Source organism: Malaya genurostris, chromosome 3 (genome assembly GCF_030247185.1).
Source record: "Malaya genurostris strain Urasoe2022 chromosome 3, Malgen_1.1, whole genome shotgun sequence".
NCBI classification, from domain to species: Eukaryota; Metazoa; Arthropoda; class Insecta; order Diptera; family Culicidae; genus Malaya; species Malaya genurostris.
The window spans coordinates 188274835-188292785 of record NC_080572.1 but is presented as its reverse complement, the minus strand read 5'-3'; the positions used below and the strand labels follow the sequence as shown (position 1 = coordinate 188292785).

The window sequence follows — 17951 nt, the reverse complement described above, 5'->3', positions numbered from 1 at the left end:
AACCGAATCCGCGTTGTACGAGACCCCACTGTATAATGAAACTTTACAGTCGAGCAATGACATACACCCTAAGCGGAAAATGAAATTCAATTATTCAGTTATTTGAACTTAGGACGCCTATTGCCATAAATATTTTTTACTGTTAGTCCCTTCGGGGCCAGCTAATCGTTCACCGCTTGAACAACGAAATTTTGCTTAAGTTGCTGCGTATAGCTTTTACACTAAACTCACAGATGATATAGAAATGCAACAAAAGATTAAAATTCCCAAGAGGGGAATTCACCAGCAAAACGTTCATATGGCATTAAAACAATTTTACTCCACGTGCAGAATGGCTCACAGGAAAAGCTTTTTTGAATCTGTTTTCAAGAATGTTGCTGATAAGCTTATATGTTACAGATGAACTTCCAAGAAAATACAAATAGTACCACTTCACTTAGGCAGCAAATTTTTAAGCGTTAAGCGTTTTTAATTACATTGACATGAACTGTCCGAAAATACATTACTCACAGATGAAATTAAAACATTTATACTGTAGGAATATTTATTTAATACATGGAAAACTTGTTTTACAATTACTTTTTATATTGTTCTAAATACTTTCACTTACATCGAACGGCCACTACGTAACTTGCACACGGAACGACCGAAATTAGCTCTGCACCTAAAGCAAATTTGCATGTTCAAAGCATCTTGAAATTAGCCTTCAGATAAAAGTATTGTTTATTTTCGAAATTTGCACTTGTGTTTTTTTTTTGTTGCTGCGTGCTGTGAATTTTGCTTTAGTTGCCATCCAAAACTAACGAGACAAAATTCAACACAATACAATACACCATGTTTTAATGCAGCAATGTTTGAAGTGTGCTCAAAAAAAATTTCGTCCGATAACTTCCGAATTCTGTTTCCAAAGACTATAAGCTAACATTTTCACTGCGAAGAAGAAGAAGAAGAAGAAGAAGAAGAAGTCAGTCCAACCGACTGCGCAACCTATATCAATTTGTTTATCCAATTCGAACAGTTTTCTTTACTCTCCGGGGTATGTTTTCTCACTACAAACATAACATGGTTGCTCTAGTGCAGAGGCTGCTTGACCTTGTGATTGTAAGACATTTGCATTTGCTCATAATTTTCCTTAAGCAAACCAATACGAAAGGTTTTGTTGTACTATGCTAGCTGAATGATGCATGTCGTCAACCCGTAAGAGTACGATAAGATGACGATGAGATGGTAAACATTTCGAACCTCATGACAAACGGGGTGTTTCAGTGCCATAATGTGATTAGATGTGTTTACCATTGAAAATGGTTCTGTTGTGGGGAAAATAGCAGTTGAGCTAATTTATGGACATTTTGCATCCGAGTGAATGCGATTACTAAAGCGTTGGTCTAGCTTTAAACAATACTGAACGAAAAAGTCGAATTATTTCAAAAATTTGATATCCTCTCGAACTACATAGGATTTCTTATGATTTTTCTTATTATTGGGGTATGTTACATATTTGCTGTTTAAGTAAGTCACAAATCGTAATAATCATATTAGTCTCATCCATAGTGCATTTGCTAAAGATGATGACGTTTCCGGAAAGCTAAACGACGAAGAAACATTTTCCGTTTTCGTACTCAATTTATAATACCGTGCCTTTTCTCCTTTCTCCTCTTACAGCAAGATTGTCCAAACGGGAAACTGACGCCGGCGAAATTCGTAGATATGTACAAAATGTTCTTCCCATCGGGCAACGCCGAAGAATTCTGCGATCACGTTTTCCGGACGTTCGATATGGACAAAAATGGCTACATTGATTTCAAGGTAAGTACTTCCGGCCGATCTGTTTGGTGGAAATTTAGGTAGACACGAAGAAAAATGACACTGCAAATCAGTATCCAAGTGAAAAAAATCGTTGTCTATTTGTACTGGATTTTACACTCAGTACCTTTCCGGTTAACGAAAGCGTTAGACGAGATGGAAAATAGTACGATTCTAAGTTTCCCATTGCTGTTTTCATGTTCATTCTCATTACTTCGCATTTTATAAAGGCTTATCTTTCTTAGATAAAGATGATTTAGCAAGCTTCCATTCCAGAAAAGATAATGTTGCTCACTGCCAACGTTGAAATACTCACATTTAGTCAAAGAACGGTACTCTGTAGCTGGCAAGCCATTAATGTTTGACTTGGGACTACATTTTTGTTTTTTCTTATATAGAGGTATAAATTCAAAATATGAAAATACGGAATAAACCGTGATCTGGTTTTGACCACCTTCTGTTCAGTTAGCTTTGAACAGTTTTTTGACATCATTATACTTACTGTTAGTAAAAAAATCTACGCTTGGATTTAATTATTTCAGATAATTCCTAGTCGACAAACAATGTATGATTTTCCCTGTTCTCCTAGCCTTTCCTTAACAGAGATCCTAATTTCGTATTCATAAAAAAGTATAAAAAAGGTTAGAGAAATGTGATCATCATAGTGAATCTTCGAAAAAAATTGTTCTACGAACATGCAAAATATTCCCCAAGAAGTAATTAGTTTATTAGGGTTCGATTAAGAGGCTGAGAGCACATAACCGTTTTGAGTTTTTTTCTTTACGTTTCGTTTTTGACTTGTCAGTGCAAAGCAGTTCTAATTGAAAAATCGAAGAAGAAACGAAACTATGATCTACAAGTAAGTAAATCTAGCTTTTAGTACGATCAGTATCTAACGGGGAAAACAGATTGGAAAATTGACATGTGAAAACTGCGAAAATGTTATCGTAGAGATGGAACTCGAACCCGTAACCTAGCTTCTAACCGGAGAACTTGTTTTACCAATTAAACCACCTATAAAAAGAAAGTCCAATTGACTAGGCGAAACCAAGCATACTTCATTGTAATTGGTCACCACGGCATTAACTTTACAGTCCGGAAACAAATTTAACAGAGACAGATTTTTTCCATTCTACTGAGCCGCCGACACTGATGCGAGATTTTGTTTTCGTCTATTTTTGCTATCTGCGGAAGTACACGACAAATTTATCCATCTTCATAATGATCTCAACTGATGTGTGGTAGCAGCAGTGACGATTGTGATCTCGAACACAATATATTGAAGGTCAAACCTTCGATTGACTTTCTGCGATTGGTATTCTAGTCGGCTTAGACAGCTCTAGACGGCTTAACAAAGACTGAAACACAATTCGTTGAAAGTCAATCGAAGGTTTGATCATCTTCAATATAGTGTGTTAGAGATCACAATCGTCACTGCTGCTACCACACATCAGTTGAGATCATTATGAAGATGTATAGTGCTGGTTTTGATCCCGATAGGTAGCGAAATAGATAAAAACAAAATCTCAAATCAGTGTCGGCGGCAAGGTAGAAAGGGGAAAAATAGACTTGTGATCAGTGTGTGTGTGTACTATTGAATTTGTTTCCATAGATACAGAACTACAAGATGACCAAGCACAGCGAAGTTCTCCTGATTAATTGGGTTATTTCTTCGTGTGTTTTCAAATGCATGGTAGTTTAATTGGCAAAACAATTTCCCCGGTAACATTTTCGCGGTTTTCATTACATAATTGCATCTACATGTCAATTTTACAATCTACTGTTAGATACTGATCATATTGAAAACTAGCTCAAGACTCTACGTCTTAACAAAGACTGAAACACAAATCTTTGAAAGTAAATCTTATTATTATAATTTACAAGCAAGTAAATCTTATTTCGTAGAAAGCATTGTGATAATCTAATATATTGTCAGAACTTTTCACATTAGCAGTATCTTCTATAAATGTTATTTTTAATTTCTTTTCAAAAAAAAAAAGAAATCATACACGGATAAAAATCTATAGCCGGAACCATGATTCAAAATCATGAAATCATGAATCATGTCTATCATGAATATAAAGTTATGATTTCATGATCAAAACGATTGATATCATGAACAATAACACATCTTCCATAGACATTTTCATGATATCAATTATTATGCTCATGAAATTTCATGAGAAGATATGGTACATGATTTCATGATTACTAAATCATGGTACCGACAATAGATTTTTACCAGTGTTGCCCTCTGATTTTGGTAGGTAACGAAAATGTAGGTTTTGTTTTGACATGATGCAATTTCTGTGTGTTCACCGAAGTGAATAGATGCTTATATCAACTGTAATCATCGAGTTTGACAATCGACAAAGAAGTTATTTCTGATCTGTTTTTAAAGTGCTATTTTTTCAAGTAAATCGATTGTAAATGGTGACTATAATGCATAAGCGTTCGGTATTTTTGTTACATCTCTCAAAAAATTAGTCATAAAAGTTTTCTTGTTCGTCAAAGCAGTGTGCTGTTTTCGGATAAAAGATGCGTATTTTAATTATCTTTTCAAATGTGTATATAACACAATTGATTTGAAACTAGTTATTTATTAAGAAAGGAAACAGGAACTTGTCATTTTCGTTGGCAAAATAAAAATCGTGTTGCAAGCCCACTGCACTGAATCACTGAAAATATTTTCAGTTAATAAAGCTTGCTTCAGATAGAATTGGAACAAAGGCAATTGCCTGTATTTCAGTTATTTATTATTGAATTCAAGATATTTTTTTATACAAATGTAGCGTTTTCTTCATACTTTTAAGAAAAAATACGGATAAAATTATTCGTCACGGTTTCGAAGGAATTCTCGATTTTTTCCTGTAACACGGCTCATTAGGCGGCGCACACTTTCTTCGTCCATCGTTTTAGCTATATTATTCCACCAGGTTGTCATCTGATTGATGTCTTTGACAACCTTTCCCTTTGCCTTGAGTCTCCTCTTCATGATTGCCTAGTATTTCTCAATAGAGCAGAACTGGGGGCAGTTGGGTGGGTTAAGGTTTTTCAGAACAAACTGGACCCCTTTCTCTACTTCGCTGAAAGACTTTGCTGTAATGTCAGCTTGCCAAATCTGGCCAAAACATTAGCGAATGGTCGTGGGATCGAATGAACTGCAAAATTCGTTTTTGGAGACACTCTTTTTGGTATAGTTCCGATGTCATTGTCTTAATTGTAACGAAAACTTTCGTTTTTTTGCCACAGCTGCAAATGCCCTGACAAATCATAAATTTTCTTGTAAATTTGTCGGCAAAAACAAATTTAAATTTGGCTGGAACATCTCCCCGAGCCGTTGCCAAGTAAAATTTTTGACCTGGGATTTTCCCGAAGTCAGTCTTGACATAGGTTTCATCGTCCATCAGAAGACACCCGTCGAACTTGGTCAGCATCTGGTCATATAGTTTCCGAGCACGAATTTTGACCACACTATTCTGTTTTATGGTCCGATTTGGCTGTTTGCTAGCTCGATACGACTTGATTCCTTCCTGGAGTCGTGTTCTTCTCACGGTACTATGGGCAGCACCGAATTTTCTGGACAAATCACGGTCCGACAGATTAGGATTCGTCTTAATCGTCTTCAAAATCTTACCACGCAGTTTCCGGTCGACAGTTCCACTCCGACGATTGGCTTGAGGCTTCCGAATCGTCGTCAATGTTTCCTTATACCGTTTGATAACGCGCCGTACGGTATTTCTGGGTAATTTCAGCTGTTCAGCTAGTCTAGATGCAGACCACAATGGATTTTCCAAATAACTGTGCACATTTTTTCCCTTCTTTCGGCTTCCATGTTGATTGTTTACAAAGTACAGTCGATTTGCGGAATGTCAAAAATCATACGTGAAGCTGACAAAATTCCCGACACGTGGGCGACAAGAACTTCCAAATCCGTCCACCAAGATCGCCACAATTTGAGCAAAAGTTTGTTCCAATTCTAAATGAAGCAAGCTTTATATATCTCGGTTTTCCATGATATGTGCTTTGTGTAAGGATTTTGTTCAACTTAAGCACTAAAAGTTTTCGCGCATTATTTGGAAGTGAATAATTATTTAGCAGTACACTCGAGTCTCTTTTTATACGGTGTTTTATACGTTATTATGCGAATTTTCCAAGTCATGCGGTTTTCTTTTGCGAATTTGTTTCGTTTTCGCAATGCACGAAACGTTGAGATTTAGTGTTGTCTCAAATCAAATTTTTAAGTGTATTCACTGGGACTGTGGAAACTTTTTTTCGTTAATATTTTAAAGAACGCTTTTAGGAATACCTTAGATCTCGAAGTCTCATACTTTTCTAGAACATATGGCATCTTAAATTTGGATGTGGAAATTTTTAAGTTTTGTTTTTAAGAAACACGAACGATGTTTCATGAATTTTTTAAGCATCAGACAAAAAAATTTCCTTAGTTTTACGTTTTTGCGAATTTTAAAAGTTGTGCGGTCTTTTTCATATACATAGAAAGGCTTTGCAATCACTGTTAAAACCGACAGGAGGGCCATGTGTCGTATAGCATTCGACTCAGTTCGTCGAGGTCACAAAAATGTCAGTTGCATACTTAATGCAAAAATGTCAGTTTCAAGATTTTTTTTTTCACATGTTACCAATTTCTTAAATTGACTAGTAAATTTCTCTAGTTTGCAGCTCATAGTCATAGAGAACCATAGAAAAATTTGTAGGTAATATTAGTTTATGGTTGAATGAACCGATTGTCACTATGCCGATATCCAGTTTTCGGTTCCAGAAGTACCGAGTAGTAGTAATCAAATGTGATAAAATTGAGCTCGCTTCACTTTCTCACATATGATTGAAGCGATTTTCACTAACTTATATTGAAATGTGCTATATCAATGTAGTACATACAACAGGAATCTTCGAAACTCTTTTCTAAACTTTTTTAAACTGTCGTATTTTTATGATCATTTAGGGGTAAGCCTAATTTTGTGCTTAGGGCACATAACCGTTTTGAATTTTGTTTACGTTTCGTCTTGGACTCATCAGTGCATAGCAGTTCAAATTGAACTGCTTAATGAAAAATCGGCAGTTCAATTTGAACCGCTAAGCAGACGTTTCAGTTTCTGCTATTTGCAGAACACTTTTAATGTGGAACACATTTTTGTTTTCTATATAGCGGTGCAAACTAGAAACTCAAGAAAAATACACGTAGAAATGTGGTCAGGTTTTGAACAATTACAGCTCAGTCAATTTTGTATCAATTATTAATATTTTGGTTCTATTTTGGCTGCAAAAAACCTCCAGCATACAGGATTTCCCTGCCATAGTCGACGGTTTTGAAGGAGTAAGCGATATATCAAAGGGAAAGCAGCGCTCTGATTGGTCAATCGAAGCAAAAGCAAAGCTGTTGGAAGCATGCGAATCTACAAATAGAAGAGAAATTATAGCTAACGTTTCAGTGCTACGCGTAGCTTGCCAGAGGTAGGTTGTTGCTACACAGCAAGACAATAAGTGCCATAAACGATTTGAAGCTTTTATTGGTATGCTCTGATCTTGTGTCATGCAAGATTGGATGAAATCCCATGTTATGCCGTTTCGCCTGAGAAATGGACAACTACCCCAGGGTAAATTTTGAGTGCATAAGACTAATATCTAATTTATATAAGATGAATTCGGTTGATAATGATAAATATTTTATCGCTTCAACCGAAATCGCAAAATGGTAGCAATGGTAGAGAAACGCTATAAAAATAACTTGAACCTTGAACACAAGCTTGGTGAAGAGAAGCTTAAATATCGATATCCGTATCGCAAGCATGTACAAACATTTAAATGTATACATTTGGGCTATTGATGTAATTTCGTCGGCTACGAAACAAATACAAATCACGATAAATAGAGTCTATATTCTGGGTTCGCGTGTTGATTCCTAATATAGGATCTATGGAAAAAATATTACTTCCGCAAATTCCGGAAATTTTTTTCCAAAAGCAAATTATTCTTCAAAGTACTTGTGATTTTGTGAGCTGTTTTTGTTCGATTAGTTTCAAAATTTGAGATATAAATCTGCCAAACTTGAAAGAAATATTTCGTTTACCTAATAATACTTCACGAAATACTCGTTGTTTAAAGAAACAAATGAATGAAAGCGCTGATTTTTCGAATAAGTCTACGAAAGAAGACGAAATTTGAGAGTTTCGATTTACATGGTTTTTGAGAAGAACGCCGTTTCAGTGGTATTTTCAATTTACTGATTCATGTGCTCAATATTTTGGATACAAGGGTTTCGAAAGATGACGAAAACAAATTTCTTCTGCATCCGCCACGAGATATCGTAATTCGATATGGATAATATTTAACTGTGTTCAGGATTATTTGTGCTATTGTTATGAACCAGAGCCAGTTTGTGGGACTCTCTTTAACACAATAAATTAGGCCCAACATAAGCATTAGCATTGGAGGTCTCCCGTGTGTTGCTACTTCGCAATCGATCGGGATTAATTTAGGTGGCAAAATCTTCTGTTGAAGCAACGCGCCTGGGAATAAAACGTAATTTCGCATTGTGCAAACTGCATTGATCCTTTCATGCAGTTCAATACCGACACCGGCTACTTCCGAATGCAGATCCACTTGAGCAGGGAAGGATTGTTTGTTCGATGCTTGTTGCTAGTAGAAACCGAGGTCTCCTTTGCATTCCCTCATGCATCACAGCAAGAGATAATTATGCTAGTGAATGTTCCAATCAGGCCCGTACCCAGGATTTCATTTCGGGAGGGGCTCAAAGGTTGAATTCTTACTGGTGATGGAAAGTGGGGTCTATTACGATGATTCATCATCGACGGTTGTACAGAATATTCAGCGCCTGAAGGTTATGCTCTGTATATGGTGGAACCAGCTGAGTATGATATATTATGAACTACTGCAATCGAGCGAAAGAATCACGACGCAGTTTGAGCTGTGCATTGCAAGCAAATCAGCCGTAATACATCGTTAAAACAACAAAGTAATTTTGCTCGTCCACATGTTGCACAGTTGTTAAAAACATATTTAGAAAAGCTCAAACGGGAAGTTCTACCTCACCCGCCGTATAGCCAAGATATTGCTCCTTTCGATTACTGTTTGCTCCGGTTGATGCAGCATGGCCCGATCAACCAGCAATTCTCGAATTGCGCTAATCTGGTCAAATTTTTCATGAAGGGTTTCCGGCGAGTTGCCCGAAAGATGGAAAACGTAATGGTCGACAATACTTTGAATATTGTTTTCGTAAACATTTTCCGTCAATAAAGTTTCAAAATTCTAAAAACTGATATGAACTTATTTACACTCCTAATAAAAGGTGTTTTGTCGAGAATACGACAGAGCTCAGTTCCAGTTTCAAGAAATCAGTTCAATGTTGAATCAATTGCAGGACGTACGCAGTGCCAGCTTCCCTTAAAAAATGTTGATTGCGTCATCCTACTGCTGGTCATTGGAGCAAAATGGTTCGAAATGTTATTTAAAGAACTATTAGAATAACTTTCAACTTTGTTGAAATATACAAATCGGAAGTAAATATAAACAGTTTAGTGAAGGTTTACAGTCTAATAGATTCTAATATGAAAATTTTCGCGTTTTTTCTCGGCTCTTTTTTAATAGGATTTTGTATATACTGGCTTGAATGCGTTTTGTTGACTACAGAGTGTGCTAGTGGTGTCAGATATTTTTCTTCACTGGAAGATTATGATCGGTGGTAAACGCTATACTTACGCCAACCATATCAGTATCGCATCCACGAACAACAGGTCAGTCTAGGAATAGATGACAGAAGTCAGCGGCATCCAACGGAATTCGGATCCAACTCGTCATTCTCCAACACCAACCCCTTCTTAAAAGGTTCTTTTCAGAAGCACCATTATTTTATCATAAAGAACAATACAAATTATTTCGTAATATTCAATAGTGTGTCAGAATGTTTGATGTAACTAATCCGTACTTTAGTGTAGGTGCATCGTTTCAAATTCTAGTAGTGAAAGAAAGCAGAAGCTTGAACAATTAACACAATCGAACTGATATTCGGAAGTGTGAAGTACACAGCAAAAAAATAATTGTAACAATCTCGATGTGATTATCTATCGATGTGAGAAAAAAATAGACGTACTTATCATCAAATGCAATTATTTTCTGTTTTCAAGAAATATTGAAGATAAATCACACGTTATTACATTGAAGCAACGTATTGAGTAGATTACATCAGCTTGACTGAATACTTGAACGATTCTGATAGGCAATTATACATCTTTTCGTGTGATATTACAACCTTTAGAACGATACCATCACATTTGTGATATTACATCAAAATTGTTGCACATCACTACTCACTACTGATGTGCAGCGATTACGATATACTATCACAACAATCTTGGTGTCGTTCTAAAGGTTGTAATATCACACGAAAAGATGCATAATTTCTTATCAAAATCATTTAAATATTCAGTCAAGTTGTAGTAATCTACTCAATACGTTGGTTCGATGTAATAACGTGTGATTTATCTGCAATATTTCTTGAAAATGAAAAATTATTGCATTTGATGGTCAGTACGTCAAATATTTTCTCAAATCGATTGATAATCACATCGAGATTGTTACAATTCCTTTTTTGCTGTGTAAGCGTGTCAGTTTTATTCGAATTCCCGTCGTCCAGTTATGTCTCTGACATTACCCACCCGCTTTTTCTAGGAGGTTTGTTTCTTCAATAGGAATTACTCTATTACCTGAAAGTTGTTTTGACAGACGTCTCTACTCAGTAGAGTTTAGCAAATCATCATGAATAGGCTGACTCCAGAACAACGCTTCTAAATCGTGGAAATTTATTTTCAAAATCAGTGCTCAATTAAAACTGTTTATAGGCAAAATATTGAATCAAGATATGGATGTGGACGAAATGTGATTTCAACAGAATGGTGCCACCTGTCATACTGCGGCCGAAACAATCGACTTGAAACATTATTTCGAGTAATAGACCGGTGAGTTGGCCTCCGCATTCGTGTGATTTGACGCCACTCGATTATTTTTTTGTTGGGATACGTGAAGTCATTGGTTTATGTGGATAAACCAGCAAAGATTGATGCTTTGGAAACCAATATTCAACGTGTCATTGCTGAAATACGCCCTCAAATACTTAAAAAGGTTGACGAAAATTGTATCCCTGGAATAACATTTGTGAAAAGTAGTCGTGGTGGTCATATGAAGAGATGCCAGTTCTGCAAATTTGTCTGTAAATCTGCAGATTTCGCACATAGTGCTGCAGACATTTTTTGTTTGTGCAGACATTTGCAGACTTGTGAAAATCGAGTTTTTCGCAGACTTTCGTCCAAATTTACAGACTTTTGAAATTGTCGCGACCTTTTTACCTTTTTTTATATATATAAAAAATAGGTATAGAATTCGCTCAAACTTTCGAAAATTTTTCCGAGGCCCGGAGGGCCGAATGACATATACCAATCGATTCAGCTCGACGAACTGAGCAAATGTCTGTGTGTGTGTGTGTATGTGTGTGTGTCTGTATGTGTGTTGTCAACTAAGAGGTCGAGATCTCAGAGATGGCTGGGCCGATTTTGATCAAACTAGTTGCAAATGAAAGGTCTCCCCGTCACCCAAAACGCTATTGAATAGTTTTGAGATCGGATGTTTACTTTTTAAGTTATACGAAGTTTTATGTCAAAATTTTCAGTTTTTTGACAGTATCTGTAACAATTGACCTTGAAAACAGAATATGTTTTCAGACTTAGATTCCGCACGATAATACCTATCCAATAAGCCATAGATTGTTAATATCCGTCCATTTTTAACGGCGATATCGAAATTTTTGTGTAAACGACTTTTCCCCCTATTCCAGCAGAAGGAGTTCTGAGCGCTGTATGACAAAGCAATGCTTGGGAGCAACGGAAAACACGATATTTTATTCTGTTACATACAATTGTTTCTAAGTACCAAAAAGACTGTGTACAGCATCCTTTTCCATGACATTTAGCCTCGGACCGATTTTAGCACGGCTCGTTTTTGGCAACATAATCGTTCGAATATGACATATAAATATAAACCAGATGATGGCAGATTTTTTTTTAATTATATTGTTTTAAACTACTTACAGCAATAAATGCTGGAAGAACATAACATCCATATACCATTCGAATCAGTTCGTCGAGATCAGCAAATGCGTGTGTGACAAATAATTTCACTCAATTTTCTCGGAAAATTTCTTTTCTACAAATTCAGATTCATACGAAAAGTCGTATGCTCCCAAACAAAGTTCCTGAATTATGTTTGGTTCCGACCTCTGGTTCAGGAACTACAGGATGATATATAAAACGAAATCAAAATTGTGTAACTCATTCTACTCGTAGATGGCTGAACCGATCTAAGATTCAAATGAAATCTAAGAATCATCTAAGATTCAAATGAAAAGTTTCAAGATTTTATAAAACATTTGCTCTTCAGCCAGATCCAACATCCGGTTTCGGGGATACAGGGTGATTGGTATAAAAATGTCTATTCCACATAAATTAATCAGGTTTATCGGGTTAGCAGATTTGGATAGCCGATAAAAAAAATTAACTTTTTGTCGATTCAGAAGGCACCTAAAAATTTAATTCGTGCTATGATTTCTCAAAGATGTCTTCACTGATTTTCACATCTTTTGAAACAAATGTAAACTATACAGCTGCTCAGGTGAATTTATCTGACTTCGGCCATACCGATTTTAGAATTCCAGTTCCTGTATAAAATCGATTCTCAAAGCTCAATCGTTTTCTCAAAAAAAGCCTAATCAAATATCAGAAACAAAAATTCAAATTAAAATAAACTTATATACAAAATTAATTAATTTTATCCAATTATGACTTCCGGTTCTCGAATTACATGATGATGAATTTTTAAAATTCAAACCGATATAGAAGATAGGATTGAGCTTCAAAGTTGGACTCAAAACTGTTGTAATTTATTCGTCATATGGCCATACGAATCGGTTTGGGTTATGCTGGTTCCTGAATACCGGCTCTGGAAGTACCTTAAATTACCGTAAACTCTAAAGTGGAACTTACATATCATGGCATCTTTAATCGATAATCACACTTCTAGATTTAAATTCGATCCGATTTGCAGTTTCGACATTACAGAGTAATGAGTGATTAAAATCTCAAATTGTCGCTTAAAACGACGGTCATTAAAATAATGTCATGAAAACTTAAACACCGAAGAATATTCATGCAAAAAACACATGCAGATTGGTAAAAAAAGGTATCATCTCACTGCTAGGTGGATTAAACACGTTTTTTTTGCTCGTAAATACTTTGTAGAGAAATTGCTGCCACCAAGACATATTTGCTGGCTGAAGATTTTTTTTCAGATTTTCAGATTTTTGGAACCCTGTCTGCAGATATTTGAAATTTTTACCTGGCATCTCTGGTCATATGCCCGAAATCATGTGCAATCACGTGTTTGTATACTATTTGTTAATTTGTGTGTTCTATCACTTTTGTTCCCAAGTGACAATAAAAAAACAAACACAATATAAATCTCACATAGCCCAGTAGAGAAGTTCAAGGGAAAATTAGAATTACGGCGAACTTGAGGTTGAACCCCGTTGACCGTGCGTAGTTTGAACATGTACGAAGTATTGTTCAATCGGGTTGCCTTCCAAGTTGTGTTTCACCACATCCACAGTAGTTTAATTGGCAGGATGATTCTCTGATCGTAAGCGGTATGCAGACTTGAGTTTTGTCTTTGGGTATTTTTTTTCGCAAGTTTTCAGTCATTTCTAAGCTACGCCAGATAGTTCAGTTAGTTACTAAATGTGAACCTGAAATCGGGTGTAAAAAGAAATACTCGATTTTCTACTACACAAGCATGTCGTTTTCTCAAGTAAGCTTGACAATCACCGACAGAACCCGTCCGTGAAAGCTGAAAATAATGTGTCACTCCGTGTTAGTGTAACACCTGCTACACTAGAAGAGCTGGAACAAGATTTAGTTGGCTGTTCATATATTCGTTCCAAAGTGATAACATGTTTTCCCAGTGAAAGCACAGAATCTAACCAACTGAATCGCAAACCTTATATGTAGCGGGTTTCCGTTGGCTCACCAGCATTGTCGGTGCTTTGCCGTCAGCTCTTTTTCATCCCGAGCTCAGGGATGTTCAGCCGAAAAATAAAAAAAAAACAACAAACAACAACTCTTTCCAAAAACAATCCGTCTGGCACGAGCACATTTGTTGTGCCATGATTTCTTTTCCATCGGTCCTACTGACAGAAGGTTTGGGTCCAGGCTCCATTCATTGCTCAACCTGCCATCGCAAATATTCGACGAAGTATGAATCTTCTCCAGGTGTGTTTTCTTACCCAGCAGCGTATGGAACGCATCGTGACCTTTGCAAAATAACATTCCCCTCGGATTCAACGATGAGCGAAAGCCGAGGAACAGTTGTGTTTTCGTTTGTACGGTTCCATTATTTGAGGCGGTATATAAAACGATATTGCTTCGCGAATAAACGTGTATTATTTCATTATTCTTTGTGTACATTCCACTCACACACCTAGAGAAAAGTGTAATCCCAACCGGTTGCACACGTGGGTGTATATTTTCTGATGGAACAGTTACCTTTTTCAATTCCCTACAGGTTTCATTGAACCATCAGGCACTTAACCGCGAACGTAATGTGCTGCGATTTTGTCGTGATAGGATGAGATTGAAATCAGGAGGCGTACGAAATACGTTTTAATGCTTGAATTGATGTTTTATAATGAACTCATTGTTTGTATGCGAAAGGTAGAAATCAATTTCAATACAAATCAAAATGTAAAATTAAATTGATATATCGTTTTGAAAATTGCCATGGTTTCTATAGTCATCCCACATGAGTAATCGATATCCTCGATCTCTTATGCTCAGGAGTAAAGATAGAAACTGTGAAAATGGCTCTCTTATACAATTGTCAGTCAGTGTATTGCTAGGCAATAACTTTTGGAGTCTTGGCAAATGACACTGGAGTGATTACTGGAATAGTTGAAAAAAAAATGCAAATGTGCCATTCTTGAAAACGATTTTTGAAATGTAGGAAAAACAGGAAATCCCCCAAGCAGAAAATCCGAACACATCCACACGCACCTTAACTCACTGCCAATGATTTTTTTTTTTCCTCGGTGAGAGTGCATATCCATAGAACTGCACCAACCGATATGGACTAGTGAAGCGTCAAATTCGATCCGGACCTTCACTACTCGATGCAAGTAGTTTCGATTGGCTGGCTGCTTGTTGTGTCCTGGACAGCGTAACCTCATTCTTTGCTAAGCAGATAAGTGTTTGATTGACGATCAAATGATTTTCTATCGCATTTGGGTGCTATTCAGATGAATGAAGTGTGGAAAATCGGTGCACTGTGGACTGAGTGGTGACAGTGGATGCGCTGAATGTCGTCACATTCGGCCGAAGAGTGGCCTTCGGCTTTTGAGTGAATTGGCGAAACCATTGATGATGATCTGTGAAATTGTAGTGCGCATAATAGTGAATTAGTTCCATTTGATCTGACAGGTACAAAGCAATTTTATGTTCTTCTTTCAAACACCGTGAAAGGCATAAATCCATAAACAGTTATGGAAACGTTCTACTGGAGCTAACTTGCGTTAAAAAATTAGAGCAATTTAGTGTTTGACCCCTTTTGACCCAATCGTTTAAAGAGGGATATGTAAATTACCTCATCGGATTACTCTCTTAATAATTCTTCATAGGGCGATTCTTTATTGTGAAATGTGCTCTAACTAGGACACCATTTTATGAAGTCATCATCATAGAAACTCGTGAGTGCCCTATACAGAACAGACTTGAAACAAATTGATGGATGATGAAATAGCAGATATGAATTTGCGAAAGAGAAAATTGGCGTGTAGGTCATGCAGAGATATAACTGGATGACGTGAATACGAACCAATATGACAAGCTTCCTTCACACTGCTAAATATCTTTTTTTTTCTATTTATGACCTGGATTCGGGAACTGAATTTTGCATCTGAGTTCTGGATCTGAATTCTAATTCTGAGTTCTGGACCGGAACTGACCGAAATGAGGTGTTCGTATCTAAAACGTCTAGCTCAGCAAACTGCGCAAACAACAACGAATGAAATGTATCGCCGTTCACTACATCAAAGCCGACGACCGAACACAAGAAATGTAAACATGCGTCACTTTGATGCTCATTGATTTTTTTTACGACTTGACTATTTATTTCATAGGCAATATACATAAGTTTTTCTTCGCCGTGGCATCCACAATACATAGTAGTTTAAACCTAATACATTTCGAATATCATATTAGTATGTTGGTACTCATTAGTTAATCTAAACACTGTTTTTATCAAGCGAGTTGCTATTTTAAATTACATTAAATAAAATACATTTATTTTGTACATGATCTTATAACTATTTCAGGATTGTTTGTATCAGTTCACCACTTATATTCAATATCCTATAGTTGGCTATTGGTTGAACTCATGAAAGAGAAAACAGTTTAACATAAAATAAAATTTAAATTGGAACTCCAATGGATTTAATGAAATGATAAAGAAGTTTCATGTATGGAAGGTCACGACAAGCAAGAATGTCGCGAACTGGGACATTGGATAGTCTACCTTGGGTACGCAAGGAATTTATTAGTTGAGATCTGACATCACGAAACTCCACGCATGTCCAAACAACATGGTCAATATCGCGGTAACCTTCGCCGCAAGCACAATGATTAGTCTCGGAAAGTCCAATTCGAAATGATGCTCATTGATGTTAAACATTAAATTCATTTTGAAATACTTATTGTTATGTCATTCTATTTGGAGCCAGAGATTGAATATAAAGTTACATTCTAATATATTTATGTTAGTTTGAATGTTTCCAAATAGATTGGTAATCAAATTTATAAAGTTGCAAGAAATCTGCTAACATTTACCTCAGCAGTGTATTGCTAGCATGGAAGCTAAAGCTCAGATGGATGTCGTTTACACGGATCTAAAAGCTGCTTTCGACAAAATGGACCACACAATACTTCTCAGCAAATTATCTCGTCTCGGATTATCCACCCATCTTGTGTCCTGATTGAGCTCATATCTCTCCGGGAGAGTTTTACGAGTAAAATTGAGCAACAGCTCATCATCACTATTCTCTAACAAATCACGAGGTCCCCAAGGCAGTAATTTAGGACCTTTGCTTTCGTGTTATTTTTCAATGATGTCTCATTTGCTATGGGAACTGGTTGCAAACTGACATATGCAGACGACCTGAAATTGTACCTCGGTATTCGCACTGTGGGCAGTTGTTGGCGGTTGCAAAATGCACTTGAATCGTTCGTAGATTGGTGTAGTCGAAACAAACTGATGATTAACGTCGAAAAATATCAGGTGATCACATTTCACCATACTCTGAGGCCTGTTAAATTTGACTATCACATCGAAGATTCAGTTCTGACTAGAGCTAGATTTGCTAGATGGAAAATGATCATTTGATTTACAACGATCACAGATCATCTCAAAAGCATCAGTTTATCTGTAAAATTGCTAAGGATTTTAGAGATCCTCTCTGTTTCAAAGCTTTGCATTGTTCACTTGTTCGGCCTATTCTAGAGAATGCTTCAGTAGTTTGGATTCATCCTTATGAACTTTCGTGGAGCATACGTATTGAAAGAGTTCAAAAATAATTCGTTCGTCTGGCATTACGAAACGTACCTTGAAAAATCCTGCAAATCTGACACTATATCAGGACAGATGTCAACTATTAGGAATCGATACGCTCCATCGGCGAAGAAAAATCTAACAAGCATTATTAATTGCAAAACTAGTCAATGTGGAAATTGATGATCCTGAATTATGCTCTGAAGTAAAATTTCGGATACCGAATAGGACACTGCGGAATACAACACTGCTTCAGCAGAGATTTCATAGAACTCGTTTTGGCTGTCGTAATGAACCGATTACTGCTTCCATTCGAACTTTCACCGCTGTTGAGGATCTTTTCGAGTTTCATATTATTTTATTAGTGACATTTGTGATACTAGCTTTAAGTTTCATTGTAATTTATTACTTTCGTTAATGTTTTTGAAAAGATAGTGGTTTTTGTGTCCGTTTGAGAATGACAAACGAAC

The 17951-nt window shown here is 36.5% G+C and overlaps 2 protein-coding genes across 8 annotated transcripts in view; both read left to right on the top strand.

Moving 5' to 3' along the window:
- Window positions 1–17951, top strand: part of LOC131438782 (neurocalcin homolog) — a 527871-nt gene that overhangs the window by 328218 nt on the left and 181702 nt on the right. The window lies entirely within an intron of this gene.
- Window positions 1–17951, top strand: part of LOC131438780 (neuronal calcium sensor 2) — a 461386-nt gene that overhangs the window by 321048 nt on the left and 122387 nt on the right. For all 6 annotated transcript variants that reach the window (XM_058609042.1, XM_058609040.1, XM_058609038.1 and 3 more), the window contains one exon: window positions 1663–1806. In XM_058609042.1, the coding sequence (XP_058465025.1) occupies window positions 1663–1806 (144 nt within the window). The remainder of the gene's footprint in view (window positions 1–1662; window positions 1807–17951) is intronic.